The 13183-nt window shown below is 52.7% G+C and overlaps 1 protein-coding gene across 1 annotated transcript; it reads left to right on the forward strand.

The window, feature by feature from the left end:
- Nucleotides 1–255: 255 nt before the first annotated feature.
- On the forward strand, nt 256–12936 carry RAI1 (retinoic acid induced 1; the record flags this gene model as incomplete). Its single annotated transcript, XM_083372722.1, has 4 exons — nt 256–6003; nt 8514–8607; nt 10221–10270; nt 12801–12936. The coding sequence occupies 4 exons, from the start codon at nt 256–258 to the stop codon at nt 12813–12815; spliced, it is 5907 nt and encodes a 1968-aa protein (XP_083228848.1). The 3' UTR covers nt 12816–12936.
- Nucleotides 12937–13183: the final 247 nt, after the last annotated feature.

Genomic DNA, 13183 nt, shown 5'->3' on the forward strand with positions numbered 1-13183 from the left:
TGGAGTGGAGGAGAAACACAGAGAGAGAGAGAGAGAGAGAGAGAGAGAGAGAGAGAGAGAGAGAGAGAGAGAGAGAGAGATCTGCCTTCGACTCCGGCATTTGTTTATTTGTTTGCAAAGCAGAACCAATGACAAAGCCACAACAATTCAAGGTGAAAAGTTGGGCGGGGCGGAGAGAGAAGAGGAGGAAAAAAATGCGTTGACTTTAATCCTCCAGTTTCTGCTTTTTCTCTCCGCAGATAACAAGGCCCAGCCATGCAGTCCTTTCGTGAAAGGTGTGGTTTCCATGGCAACCAGCAGAACTACCAACCGACTTCTTCGCAAGATTCATCACGCCTGGAGAATTACAGGCATCAAAGCCCAGCCTGCGAACGTCAGAGGCTGGTGACAAAAGAGTATTACAGCGCCCAGCAGCCACCTCCTCAGCTGCCCCCATTGCCGTACCAAGCCTTTGGTGAGAACAGCACCGTGGAGAAGTACCACCGGGGAAGCAGTAAGCCGTTACGCGGCCAGCAGCTGCCCAGCAGGCCGGCCTCCTTCCCCAATTACCCCGTCCAAGAGAATAGCCCCTACCCTTCCCGCTATGCCGGAGACGACAGCCTGCAGGGGTGGGGGTCCCCGCAGCAGCAGCAGCAGCAGCAGCAGCAGCAGCAGCAGCCTCCTCAGCCTTTACCTGGCGGGGTGGCCAAGTATGAGGATAACCTGATGAAAAAGACGGCGACCCCATCCGGTGGCAGGCAGTACCACGAACAGACAGGCCAGCTGCCCTTCCGAAGTCACTCCTTGCATCTCCAGCAGCAGCCGGGACCTCAGCCCTCTCCCCTGACGTACCCCAAACTCCCCAGGCAGAAGATGCAGAACGAGGTGTCCTCCTCGCTATCCTTCTCACAAGGGTCCCACTTTCCGCAGCATTCCCAGTCCTTCCCGGCTTCCTCCACGTACACATCAGTACAGAGCGGGGGCCAGACGGCTCATTCCTACAAAAGTTGCAACCCTCCTCCTGCCCCACCCACGCACGAAAGGGGTCTGGGCAGTGCCGCTAACTTGCCCACTGCACAACGGGTCCAGGGTTTACATAGCTATCAGCCCAACCGAATCAGCTACGAGCAACAGCCGCAACAGCCACCCCCGCCACCACCCCCACCTCCGCCCTCTCTGCAAGGTCGACACCATGCTCAGGAGGCCCTGCACTATCAAAACCTAGCAAAATACCAACATTATAACCAGCCAGGACAGAGTTACTGCCAAGCTGATGCTCCGGTGAGGACACCGGACCAGTATTACCAAACGTTTAGCCCTAGCTCAAGTCACTCTCCAGCTCGTTCTGTCGGGAGATCCCCGTCCTACAGTTCAACACCTTCTCCCTTGATGCCTAACTTAGAGAACTTCCAATATAGCCAGCAGTCGCTGACCACTGGGACATTCCCAGCCAACCTCGCTGACCATAGCCACTTCATGCCTTTACTGAACCCGTCGCCGACCGATGGGGCAAGCTCCGACGCCCAGCCACCTGCCAACTGCAAGAACTTGTCAAAGGAGAAGATCCCCGAGAACCTCCTGTCGGATCTGAGTCTTCAAAGCCTCACAGCCCTTACCTCTCAAGTGGAAAACATCTCCAACACCGTCCAGCAGCTTCTCCTTTCCAAGTCCAGCGGGATGCTGCAGAAGAAGGGGATGAAAAATTCACCGAGGACTCCGGAGCAACTCAAGGGGCAGCACTGCAGCCCTGAGGGTAACAGTTATTCTGCAGAGCAAGCGGGGACTCCACACTCGGAGCCCCTCAGCACCCCCCAGTCGGTCCATGCCGAAACCCAAGACACCGATTACCTGAGCGGCTCCGAAGACCAGCTGGAGAGGGGCTTCCTGTACTGCGGCCAAAGCCGTAGCCCGGCTCGGGTCAATTCCAAACCCAAGCCCGAATCCGTGTCCACCTGCTCAGTGACTTCTCCAGATAACATGTCGACCAAGTCCGACGATTCCTTCCAAAGCATTCACGCCAGCCTGCCCTTGGAGAGCTTCACAAAGTTTGTTGCCGGCGAAAGGGATTGCCCCCGGCTGCTCCTCAGCGCCCTTTCTCAAGAGGAGCTGGCCTCTGAAATTATCGGTCTGCAGGATGCTATCAGCGAGAAAGCGGACAAAGGCTGGGCCGATTCTCCTGCTCCAAACAAAGACCCGGACAAATCTCCCTTCCACTTAGAGAACCACAGGACCTGCCTTGACTCTGTGGTCAAAAGTCCCTGGTCCAACCAGGGGGACTCCGGAGCTCTTGCTGAGCCCTTGAAGATAGACAAAGGACTGGGACGTAATAACGGGAAGAGTTTCACCGAGGAGGTTTACGACAACTCCCAGGTTTCCTTCACCACAACCGAGACGAAGAATTCCCTAAAAACCACCAGCTCTGCGGGCTACAGTGCCAAGCCAAACATCTCGGTGGCCGCATCCACTTCTGAGAGCCCCGGAAGCTTCAGCTGCTATTCCAATGCCCCCGCCAACTCAGTGAGTTCTGAAAATGCCATGGAGAACTTTGAGTGGCCCGATGAGAACCTCAGCGACACCTGGAAAGAGCTCGGCTCGAGCCTCCAGTCTTCGGATCTGCCCAAGAGCTTGTTCTCTGGCAAGCTGGGCGAGCCTTCCCAGGAGAAAAAAAATGCCTCCTGCTTGAGTCTCTGTGGCCCCGAGGGCTCAGCTGCGGGCGAGGAGGGGATGGCAGGGTTCAGCCAGCAGCAGCAGCAGCAGGCCAGCAAAGCGGAGGGCTTAAATTACGACGAGGCCACAAGGACAGAGAGCGAACGATGGCTGGAGGACACTGCCAGGAACTCCTGTTCAGGAGAAGACTTCAGCGAACTGCCCATGATGTCTTCTCCAGACCTGAAAGAATCTGATTTGGAACCCGGAGAGTATTCCTCTTTGTGTGAATTAGCTGGCTCTGAGCAAAAGACTTTGACTTACGATGCCTTCACCCCTAAGCCTGCGGGAAACGCCCGAGTCCTTTCTCTCCAGGACACTCCAGGATCGGCAGAGGAAGCCACCAACGCTGTTGAGAAAGAGAACACTGCTCCTCCTTCTCACTTATCTGACCCATCCGTTCTCCTTTTAGGACCAGCAGTTGGCACAGACACAAAAGTGAAAAGCTGGTTTGAAACTTCTCTGCACCCCTTGAAGTCCAAGGAAGAGTCAGCAGCTGGTGAAAATGCCCCTCAAGATAAGACCGAGATGTCAGCTACCTTGCTGTTGAAGAAACAGGTCCTACCAGATAAGCTGACCATAACATCAGAACCCACCTCCAGAGGTAAAAGTCTTCGGAATAAAAAGCTTCAGTGTAGACTGTCGGGTGGAGAACAGCCTATTCAGTCCATGTCAAATCCATGTTCAGGCATTCAAGCAGCTGGCCTGGTGGCCAATACATGCCCAGCTCCCAACAGTCTGATTGAAATGCCCAGTAAGAACACCCATGGCCAGACTCCCAGGTTCCCCATGGAAGGCTTGCCGGCCAGGATGTGTACCCGTTCCTTTACTGCAATGACCGAACCACGAATGCCAGACCCTCTAGAAGGTGCTAAAGCTTCAACTCCTCATGAGAAGTTGGGGGGCAAGAAGTCAATGTGTGTTTTGAAAGAGAGAGTGGCCTTCAAAGCTAGGAAGGCCAATGGGAAGACATCACCAAAGTCCTGCAATCCGTTTCCTCCCCTGATCTCCAACTTGACCCAGAACGAAGACTCTGCTGTTGCCAAGGCCAAAGAAGCCGACATGGTCGAAACCGAGATGAAAGATCAACAATCCATGATTCTCCGTTCCAGGACCCGGACTCAGGAGGTCTTCTACACCAAGCGAAGGAGGGAGAAAAACTTGGTGGAAGTAGACTTCAAAAATGCCAAACTGCCCAGGAAGGTGTTCCCCAACAACCACTTGCCGGGGTCCTTCAAGATCAGTTCTGAGAAGGAGAGCAAGCTGGGCAAACAAATGAAAGCCAGGCCAGAAATGGCCGGCAAGATATCTGAGAGGCCACTCCATGCCCTGAAAAGAAAGTCTGTTTTCCTGCCCCCGATTCCTGCTAAGAAACGGAACCTGATCCTACGAAGCAACAATCACAGCAGCAGCAGTGGGAAAGAAGAGAAGCCAGACGTGTCTTCTGGCCTTTTTAAGAGGATGCCATCCTCCAGGCGAACCAGTGTGAAACCGTCTCCCAAGAACGCCTGTGAAGTGATGCTCAAATCCCCCCAGGCAAAAGAAAACCCAGGGGTCTGCATCAAAATCACCTCCCGGGCTTCCTTCCAGGGCGCCATGAAGACCAAAGTTCTGCCCCCGAGGAAAGGAAGGGGCTTGAAGCTGGAGGCGATTGTGCAGAAGATCACCTCTCCCAACCTGAAAAAGTTTGCCTGCAGAACGGTGGCCACTGCCATCCCCAGCACGGTTCCGGCGGTCACTGCCGCTACCGCCACCCACAGTAATCCTCTCAGCCCTTCCCTTCCAGAGCGGGAGCAGGCCTCAAAGAATACGAGTGGAACCCCAGCCGTGGGGGAAGCTCGGCCATTAAACCAGGCTTTATCACAAAAGGCTCCCGCCGCTCCAGCAGCCGAGCAATTATGCAGAAACCCGAACAACAGATCCTTCAGAGGAAAGCTAATGAACAGTAAGAAGCTGTCCTCCAACTGCTTCAAGGGTGAGGCCTATTCATCTCCCGAGACGTTGCAGCTCAGCGGCGACAGCATGGCTGCAAGCACCGTCTGCCTGCTGCCCAAGAAGCGGAACAGAAAGGGGAAAGCCGCCTCCTTCCACCTGGCCAAAAATAGTTTGGAGAAGTGCCCTCACCTGAGCCCGGCTTTGTTCCTTGCAACCCAAGAGAAACCTGGGCTGGTGACGGCGGCCACGGCGGCTGGGAAAGGCGATGAGGGACAAAGGGAAGGGGAGAAGCCCAAAGGCGAAGACAAAGGCTCGGGGGGCACCGAGAGTGTGGAAGGGAGGTCCCCCCAGGCCCAGACCCGGGCCCAGAAGCAGCGAGCCCACCACGCCAACTACAACGGCTACACCAAGAGACAAAGGAAGCACCACAAGCGCCGGAAGGTCCAAAGTGTACCCTCCCGGTGCAAAAGCAAGACCAGGCGACGGCACCAGCAGCAGGCACCTCTGCTGAGCCCCAGGGAGCCCGAGATCCGGCTCAAGTACATCTCCTGTAAGCGGCTGAGGGCGGACAGCCGGGCACCACCCTTCTCACCGTACGTCCGGATGGAGAAGTGGGATGAATTTATCACCACTTGCACAGTCATCAACTGCCCAGCCGAAGAGGCGAAACTCCACAATCAGCAGCAGCAGCAGCAGCACACTTCTTTGTTTTCTTCTTTGTCTGCCCAAGCTGGGTTTTTGGGGACCGCCTGTCTGCGGCCTCCAGCCATCCTACCTCTCTCGTCCATGATGCACCTCGGGCCGGTGGTCTCCAAGGCCCTCAATACTGCCTGCTTGGTCTGCTGCTTGTGCCGCCAACCAGCCAATTACAAAGACCAGGGGGACCTCTGCGGGCCGTACTACCCCGAGGACTGCCTGCCGAAGAAGAAATCGAGGCTGAAAGAGAAGGTCAAAGTGGAGGGACTGGGGGAAGGAGCTCCCTCGTCCTCCTCGTTGGCAGAAAGGCTGCTCAAAGCAACAGATAATAATTGCACAACCGGCTCTCTGGGGGGAAAGCCACCGAGGTTGGACAATGGCGCTGACTCAGCGAGGCAGAGCGCTCTCCGTTCGAGTTCGAGGGGGCTGTTTAGGAAACTGCAAAGCTGTTACTGTTGCGATGAGAGGACAGAGGGAGAGGAGGCTACGGCAGGGGTGACAGTAGCAGCGGCTGAGAAGCTTCGGAGGCACGAATGCGGCAAAGCTGATTCGCCACTGCCAGACCCTGCTGGAGAGACGCAGGAGCACTGGGTTCACGAAGCCTGTGCTATATGGACAGCTGGGGTGTACCTGGTGGCAGGGAAACTCTACGGACTGCAGGAGGCAATAAAGATGGCCGTGGATGTGGTAAGAGGAACACCCGGAGAGTGATTGTGGTGTCCCTGGGGACAGAAACGACCACAGGATCACCTAGTGCTGATCAGAGTCAAGGAAGCTGCACAGTTAGAGGTGGCAGGGTGCAGTGGGGGGGGGAAGGAAGGCAGTGGGGGCAGCCAAAGTTGGAAGATACTCAGATCTGTATCTGCAGCGGGCTTTGGAGAAGAGCCAAGGAATGCAGCCCAGTCTGTCTGATCCTAATGCTCCCACCTGGTTGCTTCTGGTTGGATCAACTCTAGAAGGTTTAGGGCAGGGGTAGGCAACCTCGGCTCTTTTACGACTCATGGACTTCAACTCCCAGAATTCCTGAGTCAGCTGACTCAGGAATTCTGGGAGTTGAAGTCCATGAGTCGTAAAAGAGCCGAGGTTGCCTACCCGTGGTTTAGGGTTTCTCTACTTAATTTTTCAGTTGATATTCTATCGGTTTAATTTTCTTGCTTGGGAAAACAGACCCTCCCTGTAAGAGTGTAAGGAGAACACGGCTGTCTCCAAGTCCTGAGTTTGCAAACTTCAGACCAACTCAGGATTAATCATAAAGGAGAATATTTGTAGCTCAGGGTGTTAATGAGGGTTCTTTGGGTGCTCTCCGAGCTTCGTTTTTTTCTTGCAGTTGTTTCATGACCCAAACTAGGTAGCATCATCAGTGCTAGAAGTCAATGGGGTTTGCAGGGAGGAGGAGGAGGAGGAGGAGGAGGAGGAGGAGGAGGAGGAGGAGGAGGAGGAGGAGGAGGAGGAGGTAGACTGTAAGGTCCTTGGTGCTCTCCGAGCTTCATTGTTTTCTTGCAGATGTTTCATGACCCAAACAAGGTAACATCATAGCACTGACTAGCACTAATTATGTTACCTAATTAGGATAATGAAACATTTGCAGGAAAACAAACTCAGAAAGCAACAAGGACCCCTGAAACTCAAGACTTGGATATAATAGGGCCATTCTTACAGAGAGTGTAATTACACAAGACATGGGCCTGCTGGCTTCCTACACAGTTTTGGTGGGCCAAAGAGGGGTCCCAGGAAGAAATGCCTGTCAAAGTAACTCCATGGATATGTGTGGAGGGAAGATGGCACCCTTCAGAAAAATAATCTCTGCCTCTCTTGAGTTGAGGATGGCTTCCTGGAGGTTTTCAGATGGTGGATAGAATAACATTTCTGGTTGGTGCCTCTCACATGCCCATCAGTGGAGCAGGAAGGCTGTCTGTCCCTGTCATTGATCATGCTGTGGTATATTACGCCTGTCCATGGAGGTTCCTTTCAGCAAGGGTTGGTGGTAGCTACTGCATCATGCTGCAGATCTGATTATGCCTCCCCCAAAGTGTAGCTGTGAGAATGATCTGCCTATTATGTGTTTTCTATCCAAATATCCACATTTTTCCAGCTGATCCTACTAAATAGGCAAGACAAGGAATTTGAGGATCTCAAACTGTAATGGTATTGCAAGGAATTGCTGGGAAATGTAAGAAACCACCGCAGAGGGCATGTCATAGCAGAGGTGTGTCTCTTGGGAAATAACCCAGGATCTTCTAAAGAAATTAGATGATGTTCTGGTCTCTCTTGCTTGACTTCTGACTCTCTCAGCTGCTGTCCAAGGTGGTGGTAGGTCTTCTTCTCCCTCACGACTTCACTTGGCTGGTTTTTTAACCCACCATCCTTTCACCCATTTTCAGAATATCCTTCCAAAAAAAGTCCTTCAGATTCTTGCAGTTGAGAAGGAGTCTGTGCAGGCCAGGTTGCCCTCATGAAATTAGGAAAGACAGGACAAGAGCGTGACAGCTTCTCCTCCACATAGGTCGTCTGGAAATTGGCCCCTCGTTCGGCCGAGGGGAGCCTGGAAAAGGTCCCCCCACTCTGCAAGAGAGGAAGAAAGAGGCGAATCTTGCAATTTGGCTGAAGGCGACCAGTGCTGGGACACACCTGGGTGTTAGGGCCCAAAGGCTTAAAGCAGCTGGTTTACCACTTGGGTGTACAAGGGAACTAGAAGAAAACCGACATTGCTCAGGCATAATGCTGATGTTTCTCACCAGCTTTAGTGAGTTCCCAAGTCAGAAAACTTTCTCAGATGTGTAAATTTTCTCAGATGCGTAGAAAAAATGAGCTGTGCATGCCCAGGAGTGACCATTAGGGCTATGTTTTACGAAAGTGGGCTGTGCTAGAATTCCTTGGCAAATCTGTCAATACTGACCCTCTTCGTTAGATGGTTTGGCCAGGAAAATGGAATCCAGGGAAGTGAAAATGGGAGTTCAGTTACCCTGGGAAGATACAGTATTTTATGTTTTCTGGCACCAGGGAAGGACAACAATCATGAATTCCAACTAGTCCAGAGAAACGTCACGAACGCTGAGCCTTCAGGTAGCTCACCTTTGCCCAAATTCACTCTGGATGGAGTAGAGGTTCTTCTCAAAAGGCAACTTTGGGCAGAGCCAAGATTCATGTCACTAGAGCTCATGGAATTTCTGTTTTCTTCCCCTCCCTGGCGATTGCAGCGGTGTTGCGGCTGTCAGCGAGTTGGGGCAACCGTTGGCTGCTGTCACCAGGGGTGCACCCAGATATTTCACTACACATGTGCCATTGACGCAGGTAAGCATCTCACAGGCGGGAGCAGTAAGTAAATAACTCTGAATAAATTGGGAACTCTCGGCCCTTCAAGCAGGGGTGTCTTTAGGGTGTGTCCAATAAAATGAAGATGGTGGTTGTGTCAGCGTCATCAAACTCCCACCTGTTTTTTTATGTGTGCCGGTTGTGCGATCCACCTAAGAAGCAAATGAGTTTCGATCGTGCTAAGGCAGTTATCCCAAAAGTTCTTTTCCAAAAGGCAGTTGGACTTTCTTAGGTTTTTTTTTCTTAAAAACCTTTCACTTCTCATCCAAGAAGCTTCCCCGGTTCTTCCTCCGTTTTTCGGCTCAGAACTGAAGAAGCTTCTTGGATGTGAAGTGAAATGTTTTCAAGAAAAAGCCACAACAAGAAAGTCCAGTTGAGTTTTGGGGGAAAAAACACCTTTGGGACAAGCATGACCTGGATGATTTAAAATTTCCGTAGATAGATAGGGCAGCTAGCAACTTGATTATTATTATTATTATTTACCAACCCTGTCTTCAAGGTAGACCAGGAGAGAACACGCGAGCTGGCTTCCAGAAATGCTATTTTACTATTATAGGGTATCACAACAGCATCTTGAACGGCTGCTGGATTTTGCCTTTGATCCCCCTTACACCAAAGAGAATCAAGGTGCAATTATTCTGAGTTTCTCTCTCCTTCTCCCTCCTCGGACTGAGCCGTTTATGTTCCCTTCCTCAAGGTTATCTCTCCATTCCTCCACAGGCGCTGAGAACACCACATTTTTGAAGCCAGTTATTTGAAATCCGGGGAGGGAGGGAGGGAGAGGGAGGGCAAAGAAGAAGGAAATTGGAAAAAGTGTCTGGTGGCTGCTCCTAAGAACATTTCTTTTGTTATTTTAAAATGCAGGAGCAATGCAGGCCCTTTGCAACAAGCTTTCCCCACCCCCTCTTCCGTTTTTCCGCTTGCAATTATTTATTTGCACAAGGGTGGTGTTCCTGTAGCAGAGGGGCCCAGCCTGGAGTCTCAGGGCTGCAGGAGACTCCGAAGGCAGGCAGCCGGGGAGTCCTCCAAAGGTGGCTGTCAACCCATAATTTCCAAGGCAGCCCAAAGGGGAAATTATTCAATAGACGATGTGTCGAAATGGTAGACGGCTCTCTCCTTCGCCTACTGCTGAAACGAGCAAAGAGTTAACCGCCCATTTCCTTGTTAGGAAGGCAGCCAAGAGAACTTGGGGATGTGGGGGAGATAAAAGAGGAGAAATCTGGCCGAGATTCAGGTAGAAAGAGAAAGGAGGAAAGGAAAAGGACATTTCATGAATGTAGGGAAGAAAAAACGGAATAGCCAGTTCTCAGGGACACAGGACTGTGAGGTGTCCTTGGAGCTTTCTGAGTTTGCCTGTTTTCTTGCAGACGTTTCATGATCCACCTGGCTGTCATCATCAGTGCTAGAGGTTTGTCCCTGCCCCCTCCTAGCATTGATGATGTCACCTGGTTGGGTCATGAAATGTCTGCAAGAAAGCAGCCAGGCTCAGAGGGCACCCGGGACTCCTCACTTCAGCCCTGAGCCACAGATATTCTGCAAACGTTCTCCTTGGTGTGTGACTTTCATTGCCCCTTTTCTGCTCTCTTCTGTAGGTTGTTTGTTAGTTGAAGAGACTTTCTTGCTCAACTGCCCTAAACACAAGGTAGGTGCACCGATCCTTAGGAGCCAAGGAGGGGGGATCTGGACCCTCTACTCTCCCGGCCCCTTTGCTCTTTCTTGGGCCAGCTCTCTGCCCTTCCCTCTTGCCTGCAGTCAGAAGGTCTGCAAGGATGATCCAACAAGTGATGCAGCTGATGTTTATTGATTGATTGATTACTTATTAAACAAATGTACACAGCCACCCATTTGGAGGCTTCTCCTCTGCACTTGCTGGCTGCTGAGACTCAGTCTGAGCCATAATCAAACCAAGCAAGAGGTTTTGGGGGAGCACCCCAGGCCCCCCCATGTTTCTCTACTCACCCCCAATGGCTGTGCTTCTCAGCAACAGCTCCCGTTCCTTCCCAGATCCCCCATCCTCTCGCTTCAGATGTCCTCCGAAATAATGAGGATGGGAGAGAGGCGGGAGGGGGCTTTCCTTCTGCCCTGCCCCCTTCTTTCTCTCCCTCCCCCCCATTCAAGACCCAGGAGACAATCCTCGACAAGCCTCGTCTGCTCTTGCTGAAGATTCACTGGCCAGACCTTGGGATATAATTGAATCAGCCCAGCGAGCATTTCCTGCTGGTCTCTTCCTGCCCATCATCACAACTGGTTGTGGGCAATTTAAAGCAGACACTGGCCGAGGAGCCGAAAGAGAGGGTGGGGTGGGTGGGAGGGAGAGATGGATCTGGGGGCAGATACATCAAAGTTTCAAAGAAAGAGAAAAAATTGTTTAAGAAAATTTTTTAAAAAGAGATTGGACAGGACAATCATTTGTCTGAAATGGTCTAGACACTAGAGATTTCTGCTTGAGCAGTGGGTGGGCTAGAAGACCCCCAAGGTCCCTTCCAACTTTGTTATTCTGTTAATTGGAGACAGAGGAAGGGTCTTCGGCTGGCCAAAGAGGGCGGCAGCAGCGGCTACTGCCAGCCAGCTTCGGAAGGCCTCCTTGCCCCTCACCAAGCCTCCTGCTCGGTTTGATCGTGTCCAAGACTGAGCCTCAGTGGCCAGCAAGTCAATACAAGCTCGTCTTCTCTCTCTCTCTTCCCTCCCCAAACATGTGGGAAAGCCTCTGGGCTGCAAAACTCTGGAGACCCCTGGAGAGCCGCAGCAGGGCAAAGAAATTACCTCTCCAGAAAGATTATTTTGCAGCGTCCCCACGATTGTGCACAAGGACTGATTGCGGGTCCCTTTTTCCAAAGCCATCATAACTTCGCTAAACGGGTGGCTGTCTTTGTAGAAGACAAGGGAGGATTGATGAAACTCAGAGGAGCTCTCCTGCAAAAGATCCTCCCTGTCTCGTGCTTCACTCCCACCGAGGGTTGTGCCCCAATCCACACCACATCCAGCTTCCTCTCAGGTGCTTGGATCAGGCCGTCTTGCTCTGTTGGAAAACCTGCCGCTCTGCTCCAGATGCCACACCGCCTTGACCTGGTTTCCAAACTCCTCTGCAGGAAATCAGTTCAGACCCCAGGGAGACAGAGTTGCCTTGTTCTTCTTGGGCTGCGGGGGAAGAGAGAAGTGTGTGTGTGTGTGTGTGTGTGTGTGTGTGTGTTGGGGGGGGGGGTTTCCCCCAGTCCTTCTCCCTTGACCTATTTATCAGGAAGACCCTCGTAGCTTCGTCTCCAAGGGCCTTTCACCCCTAAAGCTCTGGTTTTGAAGCCTGTGCTTGAAAACATGCATCCCTTGTATGTTTATCCAGGGGTGGCCAGACAATCCTCAGAGCGAGCTTCCAGGTCTCACAGGATAGATCTGGTGTGTTCCAGGTTTTTCAGAAGAAATTCCTGCTCTGATTTCCGTTTCTCTCTTGCACATTAGCATCTCGCAGGCTGCAAACCCAGCCAGCATGTGAGAAGGCAAAAAATCCCAAGGGAGGAGAAGCGGGGGGGGGGGGAATATGGGGCAGTCCCCCCCCCCAACATGGTCTCCTATTATCTGAGGCCCAAAGAGAGGAGGGAAGGGCCAGGAGATATCCTGGTGGAGGGAACCTCCCCTTTGCTCTTCTGAATGGGTCTCCCTGTGAGCCAATCCGCCAGCCTGGAAACAGGTTTTTCTGCTGCCCTCTTGTGTCGCGTCCACCGCCAGCCTTGACTCGTTTGAACAAAAAAGAAGAAAAGAGAAGTGACAGATGAAAGAAAGAGGAAAGAAAAAAAGAAAGGCAGAGGAGGGAAGGAGGCCCTAACACAGTTTGACGCAAGGACAAGGGCCAGCCTTTATGGGAAATCATGGGGGGGGGGAGCGGAATTCACAGCCAAGGTGAATTTATCCTGATAAAGGAAACAAGGGTCTTTTTCTAACGGCAACTCCCTCCCAAGCCAGGGTGGGTCAAGCACAGATGCCCTCCATGGTCAGCTAGAGGTGGCTAAATGTTGAGGAGGGGGCTGTTCACCTCCAGCTTCTTCTCTTGGGGGCGGGGGGCGGAACTTCGCTGTGTCCACAGGGCTCCAGAGGAACAGCCAAGGGAAAAATAGTCCAAATAAACTTTCGGGGTGCATCTTTTCATTCTTTTTCTTCTTTTTGATCCCCTTTTCCTGCAGATGCAGCTGCTATAATGGACCCACCGAGCAGGGCAGCGTCTGCTGCTGCCGGAGTCCCTACCCAGTGAGGGGGGGGCTCTGCCTCGGCACGCCCCTTTGCAGTAGCTGCAACCAAGAGGAACTCTGGACAGACGGGCCCAAGGAGGAGCCCAGTGCCCACCCTCCCGGGCCCTGTCCTCCCCCCTGCCCCTCCCCTTTGCAATAGTACTTCTACTGTGAATGGACCTGGCCTTGCCAGCCTCGCTTCCTCTTCGCTCAGGCCTCGGCAACTTCCTTGCAAGCTGACCCCAAAGGGCACAAGACCCCCGACTACCCTGCTGCCCAGCTCCTGGGAACCTTCCTCTCCCACCCATCAGGAAAGCAGACCGGGGCGGTGCAGGGTC

Source organism: Vipera ursinii, assembly GCF_947247035.1.
Source record: "Vipera ursinii genome assembly, chromosome: 13".
NCBI lineage: Eukaryota > Metazoa > Chordata > Lepidosauria > Squamata > Viperidae > Vipera > Vipera ursinii.